General features: G+C 41.0%; 1 protein-coding gene across 1 annotated transcript; it reads right to left on the bottom strand.

Annotated features, from left to right (window-relative positions):
* Window positions 1–2,027: 2,027 nt before the first annotated feature.
* Window positions 2,028–17,404, bottom strand: fam120b (family with sequence similarity 120B). The gene is made up of 15 exons (XM_035160417.2): window positions 17,109–17,404; window positions 16,895–17,024; window positions 16,179–16,369; window positions 15,768–15,901; window positions 15,200–15,322; window positions 14,721–14,912; window positions 14,112–14,382; window positions 13,821–13,998; window positions 12,911–13,012; window positions 12,443–12,615; window positions 10,145–10,237; window positions 6,964–7,170; window positions 6,612–6,765; window positions 2,990–3,278; window positions 2,028–2,909 (listed from the first exon to the last, which is right to left on the bottom strand). Exons 2-15 carry the CDS (start codon window positions 17,016–17,018, stop codon window positions 2,879–2,881), a joined length of 2,262 nt encoding a protein of 753 aa, XP_035016308.2. The 5' UTR covers window positions 17,019–17,024; window positions 17,109–17,404; the 3' UTR covers window positions 2,028–2,878.
* Between the last annotated feature and the right edge of the window lie 8,282 nt (window positions 17,405–25,686).

The raw sequence follows: 25,686 nt of genomic DNA, 5'->3' as shown, positions 1-25,686 counted from the left end.
CTCTCATCCTGTTGTTTTCTCTATTCTTAGCTGTCCACCTCTCCATCGACCACCCGTCTGGCGTTTCCTTCGTCTTCCTTGCTTTCCTCCTCTCTGTGTTTACTTCTCCTCTTTCCTTCACACTCCTTCATTTCCCCCTTCCATTTTCTTCTTTCCTTCTTCCTCCCTTTATAACGTTCCATCCCTCGCTTCCTCTTCACCACAGAAAACACATCCCTCCTCCTGTTATTGTTATTATCTCGATGGGGCGACTGGACCCAAGTTATGTGTGTGTGTGTGTTGCGCGCCCCACCCTTGTCCCCCCACCTCACACACTCACCCACACCCACTCCACTCACCACAGTTACTTAAACACACACACACACACACTTCGTTTCTTCTGCTGCCTCTGGACTGAAAGGAAAGACAGGGAGTGAAGGGTTTATTCACATCCCACTAGAAAAGGTTCAAACATGACTCAGATCCTCAAGCCCTTGCCCCTGTACAACCCACTAAAACTCTGGCACAAAGATAAAATGTTTTCTGTTTTCCAATAAATCAAAAGTCCCCTTTTCACCAGCACTATACTTCATAAACGAACTGACGTTGCTTCATAGCAACATCATGTTTGAAAAGGCCTCAGGTCACATTTCCATAAAAGTAACTTTTTCTAAACAAGGCCTAAAAATATTTCTTCAATTAAAACACACAGCACACACAAGGTTATGATTTTCTCAGACGTAGAAAAGTTTGTAAACATAAACATAGTTCTGTACAATGTCAGCCTAAAACTTTCAACTTCCATTTGCTCTTGGTGATGTTACTGTGGTGAGTATAAAAAACAGTCTTACAAAATAGTAATGTTTCATGAAAAGTCTCTACAGGAGAGCGTGAAAGCCAAAGCTGCTGCTTTTCACAATGTTGCATGTTTCATTTCTAAAAAGGAATGAAATGAGGGAGTGAAAGAAAAAAATCAGCCGGATTTTTCACCTTCCACAAGAGATACATAAATAGTCACTGATATAACCTAAAATATTTAAAATACGTATTTATTTAAGTTTACAAATCTATTGCTCATTTATAAGATTGTCCTTTGATGTCCTTTGATGTTGAACCAAATATTACCTCTGAGGGAGGCAATGTTTTCACCTGTTTATTTCTAAGCAGCATTACACAAAACCTATACTGGACGGATTACAGCAATACTTGGTGGAAGGATGTGGAATGGGTCATAAAACTTTGGTGGGAATATGGATCAGAGGGCAGATCCATATTTTTTTCATTACTTTCTTTAACATTGCCAGACAGGGTATTTTTTTTCTTCATTTTCACTGTTTTCTAATGGAGTAATTTAAGAATATTGATGGGAAAACTTAGGTATATTTAGAGGACTGATATCTAGTTTATGCAGTTTGGTGCAGCATAATTGAATTAAAGGGGACTGTTGGGCCTTTGATGGAGGTATTGTATGTGCTCTTCTGAGTGCCATTCTAGTTATAGAGCTGTAAAACAAACTGATAGTCTTCTTTGCTTTTAAATTGAAATAACAAGCCAAATTTACATATATTTCAGTCTTTCCAAACAATTAGAAAAACATACAAATAAAAAAGGCAATTAATCTCCCACGAGCACTGTTCATGTTAATGTGCTGTCAGTCCAGAGACGAGTTCATCAACCAACTCACCCCAATCGGAATCAACCCCGTTCATTGCCCTCACACTCACACTCTTCCCCCTTTTACTCTGGTGGGTTTTATGACATTAATGGTGTAACAGGAAGACACACACACAGACTCCACAGCAATGTGATTGTCACACACTCAATACTGTCAGCGTGAGAAATATTTAAGCTTCTTGCACATCACAGGAATGATTCAAATGTGATGTTGGGGTCAAATATAGAAATTAAGTTCTCTGATTTTTAGGAAAGAAATTGGATGGTCATACTACCTATTTTACAGTTTGGCCATAAACTTTATTATGAATGTCTGAATAAAGAGAAAACACAAATACATAAAAAGAATAGAAATTAAATGAAGGAAATATATATTTATGAATATCTTATCTGAATTGTTTATTCTGTAAAATAAAAGTTTTCATGTGTACACATACAGGCAAACAAATCAATACTGACATGATGGGTCACTGATATATCGGTTGGGCCCTAGTGCTTAGTATCAAGATATTAAAAGCATAACAGTTTAAAATCCATTAGTATCTCTTACAAACAGCCAACATCCTTATACATCTGTATAAAAAAATAGAAACTGTAGTTGCCACAATTTTTGTTTTTGACTCCCAAAAGGTTCCTGGAAACAGATTATAGAGAGAGGTGTACAAACATTTAGCACTAATGTCCTGTTTCAGCTGATATTCGAGCTCCTGTTTTTCTACTTCAAACCATTACTATTTAAAGGATTATGGTGTTGGATACACATAGCTTTTAAGATCCTTGGCCTTTTATAGTCAAAGATAAGAGGTGAAAACAGGCTTGAGGATTAACCATTAATCCACTTCTCACTGCAAAGAATTTCTATGTTTGTTTGCCGAATTCTCCTTTGTGCTGTTCTTTTTCCTTCCAAGTAACACAGAGTACTAGAACACAGAGTGTTTCCCTGAGGTAAAGGATGCCAACAGGATTGTTTTAAAGAAACACAAAAAGACTATTTAAGTTTAAACTGGCGAATGATATAAACTTGTTCCAATCTCTTCACTCTGACTCCTCTTAATACCCAGTTATCTACCTAATGCATCCTTTAGACAAACATTCCTGACGGCTAATTCACTAATCAGTTTGTTCACAGAAATCTGATTCCTTCTCTGCTTTCATCCCGACTTTCCCATCCTATTAACTCCTCAAGCCCTCTCCACTAATCCTCTGCTCTCTGTTCAGGGTTGAGTTATGTTCCTGGTGCAGGCGACTGAGACCATCTGAGAGCAGAGGAGAGGAGGAAACCCGGCGTTAGAGAACAGAGGTAGAAGAAATGAATTTAGTGTCACATCGGTGTTACCTGGGAGCCAGTTGGTATCTTCCTCTGCTGCGATACAATCTACCTCTGGACTGTCTAGGAGGATGGCTCATGTTGTGGCGACCTCCACTGTGATGGTCAGGATAAGAATGAGGATGAAAATGTTGTCCTCCTCCTCCGTGTCCTCCTCTCTCCCCTAGTCTCTCACTGTTGTCATTTTCACTTTGGCCTCTTCTTTCCTCTCCTCTCTCCCTCCATCCACCTTCATGTCGCTGCTCCCCTCTCACCTCTCCTGTCGTCCTCCATCCCTCACGACAACCTGAGGTCCAACCTAAAGATGAGGAATCAAAGCCAAAGTGAACCAAATGTGTGCTGTACTTCTGTAGCAGGAAACACAGAAAAACATATTCTTTCAATCTGCTTTAGATGATGAACAACATGAATTTCATCTGAGATTATTCTGTGCTTTGTCTATGATTGTTTCACTTGGGAAATTGAATTGGCTCAAATGTAAGTGTGATGGCAGGTATTCCTGTAGTTGTGAAAACAGTCTCGATGAAACAGCTCTCAGAGTTCTTTTAGTCATGAACAAATTTACATTACAAAAAAATGCATCAACCAATCTTTTATAGTGAATTTTTGGCCATTTCGGAGGAAAAGAGGCGACAAACACACATAATCTGCCTTTCCAATCTGTCCACAATTATTTCAAGGCTTCCCACAAAACACAAACAAAAAACCACCAAAGTCTAAATCACAGAGCGAACGAACAATAATCAAGTTTGACAAACACAAACTGAAGTATTCAAAGAAAGAAAAAAAAAAGATTTTTTATGATTTTCCCTTTCATGACAGTTTTTAAGATCATCACAGTTGTCAACATTTGATCTGTTATGGATTAAAAAAAATATTAACTTAATAAAACAAAGCTCAATGTTTAATGCAACCTTTATTTTTCATCCTCACTTTTCTCTGAAGGAACTTTGACAGAACGTGGCAGATTTTAAGCGAATTACAAAGCACTGAAAATAAAACATCCATGTCCCACTTAGGCTGGAGTTGTAGCTGGTTAGGCCAAAGCAGGCCGCCATCCTCCCACCAATCTACTGCCTGAGTGTGAAAGTGTGGAAATAAGCACATGAAAGCATGCGGCACACGGTGAACAATGGGTCAGACAGACCTCAAGTATCCCAACTGTTTTAACGTCTGTTTAAGTGGTTGTTAGGTCTGTAGAAAGTTTCCCTGATTTAGATTTAGAGTAAAACCAAAAGATCTCTCAAATAAAATTAGGGCGAGATGAAAGATTTGTTCGCAGCATGTTATTTCTACATCAGAGATTTAAATGTGTTTATTGAAAATCAACATTATCAGAGGACAGATTAGAAGATAGATTAGAAGTACATCACTACTCTCAGCCAGAGCAACTGTGGTCTAAGAAAAATGTGATTCAATCTGAAACTGATGTTGTTTTTATTTACTTTATTTGTATATTTTGAACTGAAATAAATTGAGAAGACACAAGAGAGCAGCTACACTGGATTCACTGCTGGAGTGTAATTGTGAGGGCAGGCGGGCAGAGGAGATATTTGCTGAGGAGACTAAACATCAGGCCTGATTCCAAACAAAAACCAAACCAGGCCCTCAAAGATACCACATAGCGCCACCACTGCTCTCACGCACACACATGCTCTCTCTCTGTCTCTCTCTCTCAAACACACACTCCGTATCCCCACAGTTCTGTAGTAATGATCGGTGTCTGTGTCTGGCAGAAATGAAACACTGAGGTATAAAGAGTGCAGCCTTCCATCTATAAAACCAGAAACATCCTCATGAGACCCACAAGACTTGGGCAAAAAGCAGACAGTTTGGCGCAAATCGGAGACTCTCCATCGACATGGCGCACAGAAAAATGGTCGCAAAAAGGTTTATTAGTCGGAACAACTGGTTCGGATTTCATAGGCTACCACTGAGTGGTCTTCTGAGATTGATGACAGAGTCGGACGGAGAGTGTAAAGCTACAGACTTGTCTTGTACCGACAGGGAGCGTGACTTACTGTAAGTCTGCACACTACAGTGAAAATCATTATACAGAAAGTTCACATTCTGTAAAACAAACTAGTACATGTCAAGAGGGTGAAAAGGTTAGAAAGCTGAGAACCAGAAAGAGACGGACAGCGATAAAAGAGAGAAAGAACCAGAGAGAAGGAGAAGAGAGAATACTGGATGAAGAGTAAAACAGGGGAACAACTGAGGGTAAGGGGAGCGGAGGGAGGGGGAGACAGAAGAGAGAAGCCTGTAATCAGTCCGTCTTGTTGTGTGTCTTAAAATAGAGCTCTCCCAGCCTATAAACAGAAACCTACTATTACTAGTGCACTGACAAAGCAAGTCTCGGGCCCGAGCATGCACGTGAGCGTTTGTGTGTGTGTGAATGCACGCCATGGTATGCATTAAGGCCACAGCACACATGGAGCTTGTTACAGCACAGCCCTCTGGGTAATGTGGTTCTGTGAGGGACACCAGGGAACTACAACCACAGATCAACTATCAGATTATAATGTTGCTGCACTGTTTAGCTCCAGGAATATTTTCATCAGTTCTTCATATGAGCTCCAGTTTGTTATGGCCACTCAGATCAGTGGAAGCCTCTTCATGTGCATGCAGTTTGGAGAAACATGGACTAGATCACAACATAAAATCTACTGGAGCATCAAATATAATACAGAAATCATATTAACACTTTGATAACATGTCTTTTGGGATTTTGTCTCTTGGTACGTAAGTAAGCAGAGAGGAAACATGGGGAGAGAAAGAAGGATATGACATGTGACAGAGGTCCTACAGTCAGATTTAAACAGAGGACATAGTGGTTACATGGCATGCACCTAAACCACTAGGGTGAAGGAGGAGAAACCCCATAACATTCTTAATTCAGGTCAAAAACCCTTTAAACAGGATGGTCTCAACATCAAGGAGAGTTTTTAAAAAGGAGTCCCGGCAGCATTATGCCACATGAAAACAATACAAAGGGAATGTTGAGTCAGAGTGAGGAAGGTGAAGTATGAATGGTATTTCATCACTTTTAAAACACAAAACAATCTCAGCGTTTAAAATGTGCATTGAGTTAATGTTTACTGTCATTTAAGATGAATTTTGAAAGTGTCAGGGGGCAGGTATCTTTAAATACCTCAACCAAGGATGTTGTGTTTTCATCTGTGTTTGTTTGCTTGTCTTTCTGTTAGTTAGTTAGTTAGCAGGATTAAACAGAACGTACTGGACGCATTACCAGGAAACATTACCAGCAGACACAGGTTTTTTTCCTTTAACATTGCGTTTTTCGTTGATATCTCAGAGAATAATATGTGAATCTTGTCATTTTCTGACATATTTAGGGGTTTGGTATCGATGAGATGTGAGTGGATTTAAATGTGGTTTGGGTGTAGGCTTTGTTCAGCCACTGCATGATAACAAATATGGCTACAAGTTTGGGACCGCCACCAAAGTGTAGCTGAGAAAGGGGACTGTTAGGTCTTAGCTGAGAAACAAACTCTGGTCACAAGAGAAAGACATCGACTTCTTGCACTGAGAGAAACCTGTCAGAAGCAGTTAGAAGGTGGTACAAGTCAAACAAAATACAGTTTGTTATTTAGTCAGTCAGACATCTCACCTGCATGTGTCTCTCTGTATCCCGGCGCTGAAGTGGTTTTACGACTTAGATCTGGTGCGTTGGGTCTTGGTCTGGACTGCAGGACTCTGCCTTGCTTCCTGCAGGTTTCTATGAGTTTCTCTCTCAGGTGGAGAAACAGGGACAGACAGGATGACTGGAGAGACAGGGAGACAATACAACTAGTCAGATATACATACATACACTGCTTAAACAAAGACACATCAAGCTGGTCAAATCAACCACATCAAAATAATTGTAATACTAGAATAGCACCATTTTCACAATTCTCCATAATTCTATGAATTCTTCCCTGACCCATACCACATCCTTCCGTGTTCCTATGACCACTCACATCACTGTCCAGCAGCACAGTTTTCTCTGTCCCACTATGTGCCAGCAGGTACTTTGACTGGAACAGCTGTCCATCAAAACTGTGCCAGGGCATCAGGGCAGTGTTGGGCAGCGGGTAGCCGCTGGCACAGTTGGCACCCAACAGGTTGCTCAGCCCTCGGACATAGAGAGATCCCAGCTGTACCGCACGACTGGAGAGGAAAGGCAGCTGAAAGCAAAGAAAGAATTATTCTTTTTTTTATGGTTGATAGTGAATCTGTATCACACTGCTGGATAGTTTGGCAAGTTTTTTGTCACCAAACCTCTACTTTAAATCTGCAAATGAAACAGGGACTTTTCTGAGTCACCAGCGGGTCACAACTGACTTCACCACATGTGGCAATAAATACCTTCAGGTCAAAGTCTAACAAACCACTTGACGGATCCTCGACCCCAAACAACAACAGACCACACAGCCGGTCACTCGCCTGAGGGTCCCTGCTCTTTCATTTAGTAATGAGATTGATATATCTTGTTATAATTTCTATTAGTATTATTACAAAATATGAATCTTCATTTGACAGAAAACTCTTTATCCTCAGTCTACTTACTGGGACTTTAGTGGCAGAGGAATCAATCACATCTTCACAAACATGCAGCATCATACACACACTCCTGCAGTAAAGAACCATCTGCTTCTTCAATATGCTTCGCGTCACCACCCAGACCAAAGTCCTTAGAATTTCCCTCACAACTGTTAAAGTAATTGCTGTTTCCCAACCCCAATTTGCACAACCTTATCTGTTCAATCCTGACACGTAGATTACACAATTATATATGACTTAGACCACCCGCTTTGATGTTCCATCACTCTGTTCCAATGGCACACGGCAGTGAGGTGTCAATCTATGGATCTGTGCATCTATCTTAAGTGGCCAAACGTGACTCTGACACTGAAATGTCTTTGCATAGTTAGTAAACTACATTAATGAAATCACACAGAAACACACTGTGCACTCTTACACTATGCTTAATGCTCTTGTTATGTACCATATATGTTAAAGTAATCCAATTTGTTTATTTATTTATTTTTTACAGTGGCTTCATATATTATGATTAAATCGCAGGGTTTTGTTGTTTACAGATTTATAAAAGCCAATGAAGGAGAGAGGAAAAGAAAGAAGAAACCAGAGGAGGACAATAAAGAAAGAAAGGATGATGGAGAGGCAGGGAGAAAGATAGCGATGATAACAGCAGGCAGATGCTCTCCATGTGTTTTATGCTCTCACCTGTCCTCTGGTACATAGCACTGATAACAAGGATTACCTGTATGTATGCACACACACACACACACACACACACACACACACACACACACACACACACACACACACACACACACACACACACACACACACACACACACACACACACACACACACACACACACAGATGCACACCCCCGCCTGCCACCTGCTTCCAGTCAAACACAGCTTCACCTTCAGAAAACAATGAACCACTGAACAGAGACACAAAAGCCTGAAGGAGCGCAGGAGAGAGAGAGAACAAGGAAAGTAAAAACTAGAAGAACATGAGAACATAACACAAGTGCGTGTGTGTGTGTCCACCGGGGCGGAGTGTGCACATTTGTGTGTAAATAGCTCCATGTGGTGAACGTCAGCCAGGACAAACGGGCAACTGTTGCCAGCACACTCTATCTGTGACACACACACTTACACACACACACCACAATCAAAGCCCCATGGGGAGGAATGTTGCATCGAAACCGACGCATCCCAAAATCGACCCACTACCCCTTTTCCCCTAAACACCCGCAAATGGTGGGATTGTTTTTTTTAAGTTAAACACACAGTCTTCTTTCTAATAAATTATCATTTGATTAAACAATTTCTTTTTTTATTATCATTATTATTGTTTGTAATATTTTGCTGTTATGAAAAAGAGGATGATTTTCACTTTGTGCAGTTATGTATTGAATGTAGGATGGTGTGCAAATCTGAAACTTTCTGTAAAATGTGCACACAAACTGATACAAATGCACAATCAAAAATAGATTTTTTTCCACATCACAGTGTATATGTGTGCATGTTGTGTGTGTGTAGTTGATCCATACAGCTGTCCCTCAGTTAGCCCCCCCTCCTGCAGCTCTGAACCTCTTCCAGACAACATATTCAAATCAACGCCCAGCCCTAATTATTGTGTAGAAAACAGACAAGCAGCAAAAATACAAATTACTAGACATAAGTATGGTAATTAAGCAGTAAATATAAATTGGTCTACAACAAGGCCGTGAACAGCATGCTGTTTCAGAGAATGGTGGAGCACAGAGGATTCTGATTCTAGTATCAGTCACATCAACCCAACTCACTTATATTCAACTAATGATTATTATTATGAATCAATCTAATAATTATTATTTAATCATTCAGTTGAAGATTGAGAAAAGGCTCATCACAAGTTACAAGAAAAATTCCCACATTTCAGAAAGTAAAAAATACAGAAAGTTTCAATATTTTGCCTCCATGTTCCTCCAACGTCAGCAGACACAGCATCAGTAATCAATGAACCAACTGTGGTGCAAAAGGTGATCGTACGGAAGTTTTATCTATCAGAATAAAATGCTAATTGTCTCTAGAGGTGCAACAATTTGTCCATCGGGAGGAAATTAATCAGCTATTAACCATGACATTATATGAAAATAATCATTTGGCAAAACTTCTTATTGTTTGATCCTCAACTGTTTGCTGTTTCAGTGATATTCTCATATTACAGCATAATCTGTAATGAAACACTTTGGATGGCTTTTTACACTGGCAATATAAAAAGTACTTACAACAATAAAAGACCTGGAAACCCTCTGGGTTTTTATTTAGAAGTTTTAAGAAAAAACAGTTTATTTGTATTTTTGTCTTGTTTTTTTCTTCACTTTCTAAACCTGGAAACATGTTCTGACCTGTGATTGTCACAAGACGACTTAGTTTACTGTAAACTGCAGAGAACATTGACTTCTTGCAGCAGGAAATACAACACCACACGTTTGGTTCAATTAAAACATACAATTTAGGCGAAAGTCTTACAATTGAAGTTTATTCTAAACCACATTTTTATTGAAAGTGACAAAAGATTAAAAAAAAAAAAACAGAACCTCATACAACATCTGTTTATTTTTGCTTCTAACTGACCTTGATGTATTGAAGCTCCTGTGGGGATTTCATGCTCAGACAGACGCCCTGACTCAGGTAAGCATCAACGTCCTCTTGAGACACAGCCGGTACCTGATAAAAAACACACACACACACACACACACACACACACACACACACACACACACACACACACACACACACACACACACACACACACACACACACACACACACACACACACACACACACACAAGGGAAAATATATGGTCTGCCAATTCAATCACATTCCAGTGTGTGTTCTGCATGGGTCAGTTTGTTTTGTCTGCTCTCTATGCGACAACTCAAGCAAAAGAAACAATGCTGAATACAGAAACATGGCTGCCCAGTTGTGTGTTCAAAACAAACAAACCCTGAAGCTATCTAAACAGAAGAGTGATGAGGGAATGTGAATGCAGCAAGAATCAGACAACAACAGCTACTGTTGTCTGCCTCATCTTTGATCGTCTACTCGTCTAACGGTCCATGTAACAAGCTGCTTCTCTGCCTGTTTGTTGGTCTCATATCCATTTAAATGACTGGATCCAAGTGTCCGTCTCTTTGACTATATCTAGATCTTTACATCTTCAGGCCCTTTGAAACAGGGATTTCATAATATTGCCATTTTAGCTTTACACTGAGCCAAACATGTGGACATATTGCTGCCCCTATGTCTGATGTTGGCTCTGCGATTTCCTCAAAAGCAGAACAAGAATGCAACGCTCCATTCCATGTTCGTACATTTTATACAGAATGACGAGGCAGGATAAAGGCACAATATTTCTGCCATGAACAGGTTGTGTAAAAGGAGCTTTTAAGTGTTCAACTCTGCATGACAGAACGGCTATTAGTCAAATCATGAAGGGCACAATTTATCAGCAATTGTAGAAAGCCCACACTTTTTGCGACTCAATTCTTTTTCATTTATGCTTTGGAGTTAAATAGCATAGTTTATTTTGTTGAGCTAAATCGTAATGGCTCTTTAATGAACTTATCAGATTTGATAGTACAGTGGAAGCGAACACTTTACTGATTTTTTCCACATGCACATTTTTGAAAGTGATAGTTGAGATTATTTTTTGTAAACAACCTTTTTTTCTCTAAGGTGCAAATTACAACCTGTTTAAAATGAATTTGTTACAGCCCAGATAAATGAATCTACATTAATTTTTGTTTATCATCTGCAAAATGACGCAAGCTCCTTCATCCAGGTAATCTACTGCGTTGATCTCTGCTCCATCAGCTGACGTCAATGTAAAATGTACCAACAGAAAACAAAAATCTCTGCTTCTTTTCACATTTCTCTTTCAACAGGATTACAAAGAGCACATATGTTGATACTTTAAATTTTACAACCAAAATAATAACTGGGGCAAATTAAGCTTCTCTTTAAATATTCAAAGCCCTTGAGTGGTTATCAGACCTCTTGTTGACACAAGAGCTTAATTTACAAAGACCTGTGTCTGTGGCTAAACTGGGCACTCAGTGGGTGATAATGGCTCACACCAAGCCATGACCAAAACAACACAACACAGACGTCAACAAGTCATGTTTAACTTCACATCACAACTAGAATTAAGAGCACAATAATTGTTGTATATGTGTTATAGATGTAAATCCCAATTCAAAAGCTGACTTGTGTGTTTTAATTGTCACCAAATACATTTGGTCTTTCGTTCTCTGTTTACATAAATCACCAGGTGTAGCTGTATAACACATATACTAACATTATCTCAGCGGAAACGCCTAAATACAAACTGAGTACACAACTGTTTCATTTAACAGCTTAACTTGTTCATTGAAGGCGAAGCCAAACATGCAGCCCTGCCACTGAAAACCAAAAGAGACAAATCAGTCACCGTGGAGACATCATCATTTCATGTTAGTGATGTTTTCATGTCTTTTTGCAAACACCCAACGTGATTTAAGAGAAGGAGGAAGAAGTGGAATAAAATCACTTACTTCCAATTAGAAGTAAATAAAAATGAATTACATCTTCAATTTGTAATTGCTTCTAAACATGTAAATAGAAGCTGAATCATGAAATATGCCAGTGATCCAGTCCAAGAATGAAATCACTCGAGTGTATAATGTACAAATCTATCTTTCAAAGTTTAGTTTCCCTCAGCTAGAGGATTATATGTAGTTAGACAAAGTATTTCCACCTTTTCCACTTTAGTTAATTTGACTTTTGTTTTCAACATTAAGTAGATTATGAGGTCTTTCTTATTTTTCCTATGGTTGTATTGTCATCACCCACCTAAAAGTATCTGATGCTAAAGAAAGAGCTGACATTACCTGCAGGACTATGTAAGTGACCAGACAGAGCACAGCCAGGAGAGAGACTTCAATGGTACCGTACAACTCAGTGAAGTCCTGGCAGTCAAGTATCGTAAGAAAGGACGTCAGACGAAGGGAAGTAACATCAGAACCAGTGCCGAACCACAACAAGTCCAAACTGGGAAGACCACCTACAAATGTAGATAAAGTGTATTCATAAATAATATATATATATAATCATTTAATATATACGTGTATTAAGGTTGATGTCAGGGTATTAGCCAACAAGAAGCAGAGTAAAACTGACAACAGATGGAAACGTTATTCCCAGAAAAAAATCCTTTTGTTGCATGCTATCTTCAGCATTGTGTATTAAAGTGTACCATCCTCCTGCTGAGAACAAAACTCAACTTGACTAATGTTCAGTCCTAAATTGAGCTCAGGAATACAGAGAGATAGATATTAAGAAACTAGCAGGTGCAGCACCCGGGAGGCTGACTGGGACAGGGTGGACCATGTCAGGTTCCTTCAGTGGGTTTCCGGGGAAGACAAACCATTCCCTGATTGCTGGAGTATCAACAGTGCTGCCTGAAAACACACAAAAAGACAAAGTCAAGGCTCCACAGCTAAGCCTGTATTTCTAGTATGTTGTGTCTATTGCCCTGTTCACACCTGTTATTAAAGTGCGTCCTGAATGAGTCTCCTGTTAGCACCTGGGATCGGATCTCACTTTCCTGCTCTATATGCAAATAATGACATTAGTCATTAGTGTTCATGAAGACCAAATGATGATGTTTCTACCCAGCCTGAGTTCACACGTGTCTGAAGTTTGGAGCCAGGAGGGGCTGAATGAATTCATGCTGTGCATAGACCTTCTATGAAGTAAGATTTTACCCATTTGAAAAAAAAAATTGTTTGAAATCATTATGTGTGGATCAGTGTTGATATTGGGATCACAAACAAATCAATGTATAGACACTGGGTATTGTAAAAATACATTAGATTCATTGTGAAACTGTAGCAGCTGAGTAGGCGTCCTTCATATGTGGCCCAGGGTGCATTTGCATTCACATAGTGAAAATAATGTGGCCGCATGTGTCCCAGACCACAACAAATGCCAAGATTTGGGTGTGGCCAGACTGATTGATAAACTACGGCCACTCAACTGCAAGTATATGTGTGTGTGTGTGTGTGTGTGTGCGTGTGTGTGTGTGTATACCTTTACATGTGCAGCTGTCTTTGCTGATATGTGACTATATGCCTGCATAAGTAGGACTACGATATGTGTGCATGGTGTTGCCAGGGTGCATCGATATCAGTGTGTTTATAATCTTAAATGTGAAGTTTTGTCTTTGTGTACATAATTGTGACCACTCCAGTAAGTTTACTGTCCTACCATCATGACCGAGCAGCAGTCCGTAGATGCGCTGTCTGCAGGGTTTGAAGACGAGGGCCTGGGGCAACAGTTCAGCGTCCTCCTCATCCTCCAAAGTGTTGCTACATTCGACGACCCCCTCACACAAAACCGGGTAAACCATAAAACCCTCTGTTGCTACATGCTTCTCTCTGCATGCCTGGGGAAAACCACATAGAAAACATTATACAGACAATCTGGCATTTAGCATGGTCAGACCTAATATGACTTCGACAAGATACATACTGAACATGTATATGAAACATTACATACTTTTAATGTTTCTGGACTAACATATTTCTCCATGGCACAGGCGGAGGGACATGAAGAGATGACACCTCGCTGCAGGGCTTCCTGTCTAGGTAGTAAGTAGGAGCAGATCCCTCTCTTCAGTAGCTCTCTGTGAGGAGCTGACAGATTCATGCATTGAAGGATGTGCCCAGTCTCTTCCTCCTGTCCGCCCCACAAAGAGCTCACATACTGGGATACAGCTAGGACCGTTTCCACCTGTGGAGCACCATGGTCTGGTGCAGGATTGTTTTTCCTGGGAAACAATGAGGCAAAGCTGTCATTTAATGCCCTCATCTAAAGTTCAACTAAGTTGCCGAACTGTCAAGCATCTTAACAAGATGATTTTTTTTTACAACTGAAAATTGCTCTTGACCTTGACTATGAAAACTAAATATACAACAAGGTCAAATAGTTAAATGTTTTCTAAATGTGACTAAAGCGGCTTGAAAAATAATTGAATTGAACTGAATATTTTTATAACTAAACAGATTCAGATTCATTCCATTTGTTTGGATTTGGATAAAAAAACAAATAAAAATTCAGTAGTAGAGGAAATGTTGTTCGTGAGCAAACACCAAACTAAAGAGACACCTGTATGTTGCTATGGCATTGTTCCTGATGTGCTGCATCTGCTCCGTTGACACCACATCATTACCAAGGAGACAAGCCAGCAGTGGTAGCTGGGTGACAGCTAGTCCGATGGCTCGGCAGAACCTCTGTCGGTCGTACAGGACGGTGGTGAGGCTGTTTATTCGCAGCTTTTCCACCGACAAGTAGGGGGCACTTAAAAAATCCAAACCACATGTTCAGATCATACAGTTTATTTACATTTTAATGACTTATCAATAACATGAAGTGCTAGACTCTATGACATTCAGCTTTTTAGTGTGATACAAGAAATTCTGCAATCGTATTTTTTCAATCCAACCAAAGCAAAGTATCTAACAGCTCATGTTTGAGGTAAAGATTTAACTTATGAAGTGCAAGCTGTGATTCTAAAGTGGGAAGAATCTTTGATGGTGCAAATAGCTGGTATTTATTAAATATAATACATGATCCTTTTGACAAACCTGTCGTATATGATGAAGTCTGAGTCCTGTCCCAGGATACCCATGCAGCAATGCTGACGAGCGTAGCTGGCAATTTCAAAGTCAGCCTCCTGCACTGAGCAAAACACTTCCTGCCCCAAGGACCTTGAAAAAATATATTTAAAAAAACAACAGATAACAGTAATTCTGCCATAAACAGCAGGAATATTAACTCTCATCAGATCAAACTTCAGTAAGTTTTTCAATATACATAACCAGCTTTATTATCACAACATACACTGTATAAAGTCCAAAAAAGGGCTGCAGAATTGTTTTGTACCTCCACCAAGGAGGTTATGTTTTCATCCACGTTGGTTGTTTGTCTGTTAGTTAGCAGGATTACACAATAACTACTGGACGGATTACCACAACATTTGTTGGAAATATGCAATTTGGGTCAGAGAAGAACACTTTTTTTTTTTACATTGAGTGTTTTTCAACATCTTCACTAATTTCCCAGGGAACAATTCATGGATGTTGATGCAAAAAAGGGTGTTGGGCCTTGGTGGAGATATGCACTCTTCTGCCATTCTAGTTTATAAATGCTAACCTGAGAGCAAAGGATGTGAATGCTGCCAGACCAGAGGGCAAACAGAAGAGCTGTCTCCCAGGCTGCTCTCCGTGTTCCTTGATGTGACGAAATATTTTAGAAATCTGCCCGTTCACTCTGTGTCTTCTCTTCACCTACAGACAGGAGAGGATCTTTGAATACAGAGACTGCATGAACTCAGAAGAGCAACTGAGTAAACTCCAAGCTCAGCAAAGTCTGATTTGATGAGATGACAGAAGTTCAATGCTAATGTCTACATTATCTGTTCATTAATTCTGTAACTAAAGACAGAAGTGGATAGAGAGTCTTCCAGCAGGTGCAATTTAAAGATATGTAGAGTTACAGCGAAATCACTATAGCTTCTAAAAGATAATATTCAAACAGCTCCAGATTACAGTATATTTTCCTCACCCACTCTCGTCTCTTCTGCTCTTCCACCACTCCATCAAAGAAGAAGACCAGTCTGATGCCGGTGGAGTTGAACGCCTCCACCCAGCTCTTCAGGACATCCATGTATTCCCTCCACTGCCCCCCACACACCCAGTTCTCACACGTGTACCAGTGGCGGAGACAAGCCATCCCATCCACAACGAGTGTGGGACCTTGATGAAGAGTGAAAACACGAGTGTAACAGAGCGCAGGCCAGCCTGTCCACACTAACCCCATATGTCTTCACCCCTGTCCATTTGTTTGTTGTTTACTTTGTTTGTTTGAAAGCAAGATTGCACAAAAACAACAAAACAGATTTCCGCGAAATTTATCTTATCTTTAACATTGTGAATTAGGTTGTTTTTCAACATTTTACTGATTTTCAAGGGGAAAATTCATGGATCTTGATGAAGAAAATCAGGCAGATGTCGGGAAATGGTAACTATGAGTGTGTGAAATTTGGTGGAGCTTGATTAGATTCCAGGGGACTGTAGGGCCTTGGTGGACGTATGTACACTTTGAGCACCATTCTATTGTTCCTTGTACTTTGGGGCCCTAGTAGCTTTATACTCTGTTAACTTGACAAAACAGACTTGCAGCTAAGTTTGTGCGGTAAAGGGGACGTTGAGCATGTGAGGTAAAGGAACTTTAAAATGTATTTGAAGTTTATAAAGATATGTTCTTGTACATCACTCTACCTGCGCTGTGGGCTGTGGCTGTGTTTCTGGCAACATGTTGTGAGGCCATCTCTCTGAGCTTCACAGGCACACACACTTCTGGACAGCAGCGCTGCATGAAGCTCTGCAGACCCTTCACACCCATCGATCCCTACACGCAACAAACAGCAGCACACACAGTCAGACTGGTTTCACTGGGAACTGGAGAGGTAACTTAGGAAAGAAGATGTATTACCCCAGAATAATCCCCCGTCCTCTAAGTGTCTTTACCCCACACCTCGCCTAGTTGCTCTGCTCAGTGAATGCAGCTGGATGCTAACAGTTAGCTTAGCTTCCAACAGTTAATCTCATCCAGTCAGAAGCAGCAGCGTCTCCTGTCCTCACGAGCCAACTTGTCGTGTCATAAGTAAAACCTGTAAACTCATTTTACACTCGGGTACTACGTTAAAACACAAGACAATGCGTACTTTTAAATAGTTCTACACACACGAGCAGCACCTAACGTGTTGTGTTTTGGTGTAAATGCAAATTGCTTCCTGTTGTGTACGCGTGGCGTCATCACGTTACTAAACAAAGCGCACGTGCTCAGCGCATGGAGTCAGGGCTCCGATGAACAGTGATGGAACAAACTACTGAAACTTCAATAAAACTCCAAATACTGTGTAACACACTTCATACAAGTATATGTACTGCTTTCAGAGGTGCACTAAAGTAAAAATAATAATAGCTAAACAATAATGATAATAATAATAATAAACTCACATTTCAAAACACAGTTACAAGATGCTTTATAATCATATAATACTACTAATATAAAACAATTAAGTTAAAGTAGGCCTGCACATGTTCCTATCAACAAAATGTACTTAAAGTAAAAGTACCTGGTTTCTGTGACGGATACATTATCATGCATTATTAATATTATTGATAAATCCATGCATAAGTAGCAAACTGCCATATCTGAGCAGTTTCAGGTACTTTGTATAAAGATAATTTCCTTAAATGACTCACAAGATAAATGTTGGGGAATCAAAAGAATATTCTCTTTTTTATGATATTTGGCTTAACTGTACCTCTTCAGGCCTCAGTCTGTTAAAAATTAAACTGTGTGAGAAGCTTTAAGGTGAAGTGTCTCTTTAGTGGAACTGCTAATAACTTATATACATCTGAAACATGACAAGGAGCCCCACAAAACTTTTTACAAAGAGTTCTATATTGTATTTCATAACCTTATCATTGGTTTGTTATGTAGTATCTTAAATTTAAAGGTAACTAGAAATTGCATCTGTAAGTAATAAGGTAGAAATTATGTGGATTATAAATTATCGGCAAAACATATAACTGGAGTTAAGTACATTACTTGAGTTCCTTTATACCACTGGTGATTCCAATAAATACAATGTACTATGCAGGTCTAAAAATGAAATGTATACTTGAGACAGAGTTTGAACACCTAATTTAGATCATCACAGTAGATATACAGCTGTAATATAAGTATAAACATCCTAACGTGTCATGAATGAGAATGGACAGTTGAGGTTTTTGTGGGCTCTGTCTTCCCATTATAACTCTTCAGGCTAGGATCAGAGACGGGCTAATTGCTCTCCAAGCTCTCCTGGAGAATGGGGAGTCACAAGCTATTAGGTCTACCTTCTTAACACAAAGCACCCCCGTCCCCTCAGTTCCATTGTCTGAGCAGAGCAGGACTAAAGAAAAGGGACATATGCTGGCTGTCAGTCCAGCTGTCAGCATCTGTCGTTCCTTAGCCAGATGCTCTATGGACAGGGAAGACACTCTAACCCCTCCCGTTCAACCGATCTTCAGGAAGGGAGGAGCTGTGTTGTAAATCTGCACCAAAGGATTGCACCAAAAAGTTATGACCACCAAACCCATGAAAACTCACATAGACTCACAACTTGGCCCACAAATTTCAATGGCTGATAAGTTTGACATTATATAAAGTAATCTTAGTAATCTCCTGAGGGGGCTTTTGGGAAATAAGGCGGTGGGCATGTGCAGATGTTGAATTAATACCTGCTCTACCCATGAATTGCCTTATTATCAAAACACACACATATACATATTGTTATATCGTACAGAGGATGTTTTGTGTCATAAAGTCATGTTTTTATTCCGAGTCTAAGGTACAAAAGAAACAGTAGCTTGTTGTCTTTGAGTAATCAGTCACCATAATGAGTTTATCTTCTTATCTAATGCTATTAGAAATGGGTTAGTCTGATATATGAAGTGCAGGGAGGTCACTAAGGAGTGAGATGCTTGGACAAAGAGGGTTATGAAGGATTTCGGGGATAAGTTTCTCATATTCATGCAAAATGAATTAACTAAGTCTTCAATTATCTAATATTAAGGATAGTAATGATACAGTTTGTTTCACAATGCCTCTCTAGACACCCAGGAAACCTTACATCACAAATAAACATAAATAATGAAATCAGATCAAACGTTAAAATCAGACACAAACGTACCAATACCACATATATGACATAAGAATAGTTAAAGATGTAAAGCCAAGGTTAAAATATACAAATTACGCTGATATTTTCTATTTATAACCATTAGGTCTATATAATGTCATCAAACTGAGAAAAATGGCAGCCATGACTTCCCAGAGTTCGAGGTGATGTGTTAATTTATCTTGTTTGAATTCACCAACAATCCAAAACCCACACTTAACTCTCTTAAAAGAGATAAAAGAGAATTTGCAAACCATAAATTTCTGCCATTTCCAAACTTTATTTTACAGCTGTTTTATCCGATTATCAAAATTGTTGCAGATTATGAATGTATTGATCAGCTCTTTGTCCAATCATGGCAGCTCTAGATTAAAGTAAGAAAGACATGTGGACAAATGGGAAGTATGAGCACCATAGGACTTTTCATTATATTAACAGGGTTTGGAACTCCTGGTCATGGAAATTGTCTTGATATGAATTTATAGTGAATTGCCGTTTTGTTTGTCTTTATTTTCTTGGCTGTACATCATCAAACTCAGCTCAATGTTTGCTCGATCTCTTGACCTGGACCGAGCGTAGTTTTTTCTGCATCCTGAAAGCACTAGGATGTTCACACATATGCATGTACACAGTGTACATTCATGTAGTCTCTATATGTGAACACAATAACCAGGCCTGACACAGGACTTACATAATCCTGCATCCCATCTGCAGCAGTCAGTGTTTGGGTCTGTTGCCTAATCACATTGGATCTTTTCAGTTTCCTCCTCCTCCTCCAACCCTGACTTGTCCTTCTCCTCTTTGAGTCCCCCAACCCACCCCACCCCACCCCACCCGTGGCCTCCTCTCCTCCCTGCTCCTGACCAAAGCTTGACTCAGGAGAAACAGAGGCAGATGTTCCAGGAGCACACGACTGCCCTCAGCCCTACCCCCCAATACCTCCCATTTGTACTGGATCAGCAGTTAACCCCCGGAAAGAATTGACCATACAAGCACGCACACACACATACAAAGAGCACTGCTGCCCAGATCTGTACTGGCTCAACAGTTGTCCAACTGAATGAACAACACACACACACATACACACTATGAGCTGCCCAGATCCCTTCAGTGTCCCTGATAGTAGCCACCCTGGGGTCAGGCCTGGTGTCAGCGTCCAGGGCCCAGGGTCTCTCTGGGCAGCTGGTCTGGCTAATCCTGCTGCTGGAGGCCACTGGTTCTCAAACCAAAGGCCAAGGACCCCCAGGGGGCCACGGGGCAGGGAGCTCGGGGAGCAGGGAGTGTGTGATTTGTTCAAAATGCATTGTTTTGTTTGCTTACTTGCCTATTTGCTTTTTTTTGTAAGTCCAAATCAAACAGCTGGGTCGTCGTCATCACAAATCTGCCACATCATCAAAAGTAGATTTATTGTTGTAACTTTGCCCCAGAGCCGTTCAAACCCTCAGAATGGATTTTTTTCATGATTAATTACAAAATATCAAGGAAATGATGTACAAAACATGTAGACGTTTTCCATAAGGTTTAATTGTGCCAATATCAAAGTAAAAATCGGAAAAAGTCCATACTTCACTGTCTCTGGGAGGTAACACAAGGTGACACAAGGTGATGTCTTGAAATAGCTTTTTTAAAATCCAACCAAGAAGAAATGCAACACTATTCAGTTTAATATCACAAAAGACAAAGATTGAAATGCTAGAACTGTGCTTGGCAATTTAGCTTGAAAAATCAATGGATTTAAGTGATCACTAGAATAAATCTATCAATGAACTAGTTGATGAACTGACTTCACTGTTTCAGCTTTTCACTGAGTGAAGCAGTGGAACAAGCAGACGTACAGGACGTGTGACGCCAGAGGGATAAAAATGTCTTTATGTAACGCTGAAGCTACTGGAGATGAAACGTAAAAAGAAAATCGAAAATATTAAATCTCCAAATAGAAAACATACATTAAATACACTTACTCACTCAATTAAAAAATGTATCATAGTGTGAGTCTGATTCACACACTGAGGCTAACAGGTGTTATGAGTTGCTACAGTCCTGGCTGGGATGGTAGGTGTAGGCAGCCTCAGGTCTTTGTGGCTCAGATGGGGAGGGGACAGCAGGGTCTCGGGTTTCTGGCATCAAACTGTTGCTGTTGCTGGGGAGTCTTATCCATTGCACCAACAGCCGACCTGGCCACTCGACTCTGCGGTTATCGTTATAATCAGCACAGGAAAGATCCCCTGTCTGTCTGTCTGTCTGTCTGTCTGTCTGTCTGTCTGTAGTGATGAGGGAAGTACTCAAAACATATACTCAAGTAAAAGCAAAAGTACCACAATAGTGAAAGTACTTGCCCTGATGTAATTGTGACTGAGATTCGGCCAAATCCATTTCAGGTGTTGCTTCAGTAATGCTGACACAAATACATGATGGATACAATACATAGAATAATGAAATAACAGCAGCCCAGTGAATTAAAGCATTCGTCAAATTGAACATTAGTCTCCCTTCTGCTGTTTTATGACCTTGTTTAGACTGCGTACAAATTAAACATGTCAGTCTGCGATGGTTTTAATTGAAACCTGGATTCTCGCCTCGTCATGTGGGAACCCAGCTTAGAAGCTGTGACATTTGTTCTTGCTCAAATTGAAGGAACCAGCGTCCCTGTGAACTTTCTGTAACTGACCAGACCAAAGCCTGCCATGCTATGTGCAACAGTGTGTGTGTGTGTGTGTTCGGTGTGATGGTGATGATGTGGAGGTTCCCACGACGGCCATCCATCCATTTCTTGGCACACACACACACAAACACACACAGGCCATATGGCCACAGCATACCCATTGCATGCCTCCACTGTGCTTTGGCCCAGGGACCCACAGTATAGCTTCACCTACAGAGGCATGTGGCCTGTAAATGAGAGGATGGAGACAGAGAGAAATGGAGTGAGAGATCGGAGGATGAGAGAGAGAGAGATGGGAGGAAGAGGTTGGCAGAGAGGAAGAAGATAAGGGATGGAGAGACTCTACAGAGAGCTGGAAGTGAGGGTGGTTGGTTGGTGTTGTGGTGTTTGGTGAGCAGATGGCCGGGCTCGAGGAGGGGCGTGTCCTGTCCTCGCGACCCTTCACAAATCACACGGTTCTCCCCCGAGGGGCTCGCGACTCGGCCTTCAATAAGAATCAATGGGAATTACTGCGCGAGAGAAAGGGATGAATGGGCGGCGGGGCGCGAGACCTCTTCCTTTGTTGTCCCCCTGCGTGTCACAGAGCTCCTGGTCACACACACGCACACACGCACAAACGCACACACACACACGGACCTACACACGCGCACACACGTAGTTACACGTACACATAAACAATAGAAAAGCACTTCAGTTAAACAATCGACCTCCAGTTAAACAATTTTTTAACCTCGCACACGCACACACAAAACACACATGCGCACACAACACACGCATATGCACACAAACACACACGCGCACACACGTAGTTACACGAATATGCATAGACAATACAAAAGCACTTTTACGTTTTACAATTTTTTAACCTCACACAAACACACACACACACACACCCACACACACACAAACATGTACTCACATCCACAAAAATACTTACACACATCCACACGCACGTGCACGCACACACACGCACACAAACACTTACACGCATCCACATGCACGTGGACTCACACACACACACACAGATCAGAGGGGAGGAGTTCCTGCAGTTTCCTTAAAACACCATTAGAAAGTCTCCTGGCATAAATTGTGTTTTAGGGGAAAATGTCATCTTGCTGTTGGTAAACCAGGGGGTCACTTTCCATCTCGCCTTTCAGTCACGGTTTGCTGGCCTAATCGGAAAATGTGTGCCACGTCATGGTGATGAATGACTGATGGTATATATTGGCCTAATACAGGGAGGGAGAGAAAGAGCACCGTGGACCTCTGAAAGTCGGGATGAGTGTAAATAAAAGGCTTTAGCAGGGGGATTTTACGCCACGCCACATAGCAGCATTGTAGGCCATTGAGGAGGGGGCTGAAATCAACTGGTTAAATGAAATGAGCAGCGTCCTATAGCTAAACACACATACGGGTATACGGGGAAGACGGTGGCAGGCAAAGATAATAGTGTTAAAGCTTAAGGTTAAAGGCCCTTCAATCAGCATGGAGGAGTGTAAAAGAGCATATCATGGACACATTATACACAGGCCTCTCATTCATCTGTACACTGACCCAGAGGGAATTATAGCCAAGCAGGGTCATCACACCTATGCAGTGATAACACACCACCAGCTCCTCTACAACACAAGGACAAGACGTCAGCACTGTATGTGTTGACATGAAGGTCCTAATGAATGGGGACAGCAGCAGATCAAAACACAGAGGGTGCAGCGGTCTGAGCTGCCGTTCCTCATGTGTTTGTGTGTGTAAACATCATACAGTGCTCTGTACAACTTGTTCTTCATACAGGGCGCCACTACCTGCTCCAACACATTAATAGAGCAGTCAGTGAGATGGAGGCCCCGCTCTGGATCTTTGTTGTGCTGCTGTGTTCTGCAGAATGAGCTGAAGGACAAGTGTGACAGCAAAACCCAATCAGCAGCTCCCCCCATTTCGTTATTGTGATGGATGGATAGATAGATAGATAGATGGATGGATGGATGGATGGATGGATGGATGGATGGATGGATAGATAGATAGATAGATAGATAGATAGATAGATAGATAGATAGATAGATAGATAGATAGATAGATAGATAGATAGATAGATCATAATACCAATCATAATTTCAACAAGGGTCAGCTCTTCCCCACATGTTAATAACACAGTCAGTGTTATGTCACATAAAACACAGGGTATACTGTGTAGTCTTGTATCTCACGTTCAGGAAAAGGGGATAATTTACTGTCAAACATATTGTAAGATGATCGTTTATGTTCTCTCTCTCTCTCTCTCTCTCTCTCTCTCTCTCTCTCTCTCTCTCTCTCCCTCTCTGGTGGTGATGTGTTATTGTGGGAGAGCAGGTGCTGCCGGCCCAATTACCATACAGCTGAAAGCACAAAGAAAAAAAAAACTTTACTCCCTCCATGCCTCCCCTCCTCCTCCTCCTCCTGCCCCTCATTCCTGCTCCTCCCCCCCTCCGTCTCCTCACAAAGTCTCTTAATGACAGCCACGCGAGTGACACGCTACCAAGTCTCTTTTTACTGCCTGTACCGAAAAAAAAAAGCAAAGCAAGTAAGGGGGAAATACACAGGCATGCGGTGAAGTGAGGAAGAGGAAGAAGAAGAAGGTGTGCTGGCCCATAGCCACTCGTGTGTGCGTGGCTTAAGTTGTGTTGCACCTTCAAGGAGGCAACTTTCCTTCTTGCTTAATATTTTTAAACATATATAATTTACATTAGAGTAAATGGGGAATTGGGAAGGGATGGTCTAATTGTAAATCTGGCATTAAGGTGATAGGTTATAGTGGAGAAACAGCACTGATCAAATGCCCTCTATGATATTTGTATTTAATGCAATTGAATCAGGTTTGTTATACTAACAAAACTTTTTAAACATTTTTTTTACTTTTTATAAAACACTTCGTAACCTTGTTTGTATAAGTGCTGGCCAATGGAAATTGAGTTTTATTATTATTACCACGCAGTCAGAAATAATGTAGGATACGTGAGGAAAACAGCAGCTGTTTGGTGAGTGCGCACGTGGAGATGTATAGGACATGTATAGCCAATCATTAAAGATAAGATAATAAGAACAGATCGACTTGTATGGGGGGTGTGAACATGTGAGGACCACTGCAGGGGTAACACCATAGGAATGCGGCGGAGCAGATGGTCGTTGTAACGCAGTTGGGACGGCTGGCTGGCTGGAACAGGTCAGGGCATAGAGGCTTTACCATAACCCCAGATATGAGGAGTCATACCCTGGCACCCTGGCTGCCCACCCCCCCACCCCCCCTTATACATGTATAAATCACTTGATGGTGTGATGTGCAGGATTTCGTGCAGAGGTTGAAGAATTTATCGGAATGTAAATGCAAGTGTGGAGGAGGGAGGGCATCAGGGGAAGCGAGGGGTTGTTGCACATTTAACAGCTCAGTAGCCATTTGGTCTGTCCCTTTGAGAGAAAGAGAGAGGAGTGGGGGCGGGTTTTAGAGAAGTTGTGTGTGTGTGTGTGTGTGTGTGTGTGTGTGTGTGTGTGTGTGTGTGTGTGTGTGTGTGTGTGTGTGTGCCCCCCTCCTCCCTGCTCTTTCTTTGTGATGGCCCCGGGGCGGACTTGTGGTGGCGGTGGTGGTGGGATGGAGGGAGGGAAGAAGAGGAGCAGAGAGGCTCATTTGCATCTTATTACCCATCGCC

The sequence above is a fragment of the Hippoglossus stenolepis genome, chromosome 1, assembly GCF_022539355.2.
Source record: "Hippoglossus stenolepis isolate QCI-W04-F060 chromosome 1, HSTE1.2, whole genome shotgun sequence".
In the NCBI taxonomy this organism is placed as follows: domain Eukaryota; kingdom Metazoa; phylum Chordata; class Actinopteri; order Pleuronectiformes; family Pleuronectidae; genus Hippoglossus; species Hippoglossus stenolepis.
Note: the sequence above shows the minus strand (reverse complement) of the source record. Positions and strands in the feature narration are given on the sequence as shown.

Coding starts and splice junctions, on each gene's coding strand:
- fam120b (XM_035160417.2), bottom strand. CDS start 17,018: ATGGGTGTGAAGGGTCTGCAGAGCTTCATGCAGCGCTGCTGTCCAGAA. Junction 16,370..16,894: donor AGCCACAGCCCACAGCGCAG/GTAGAGTGATGT, acceptor CTCTTCATCAAG/GTCCCACACTCGTTGTGGAT. Junction 6,766..6,963: donor CTGTGCTGCTGGACAGTGAT/GTGAGTGGTCAT, acceptor CTGTCTCTCCAG/TCATCCTGTCTGTCCCTGTT.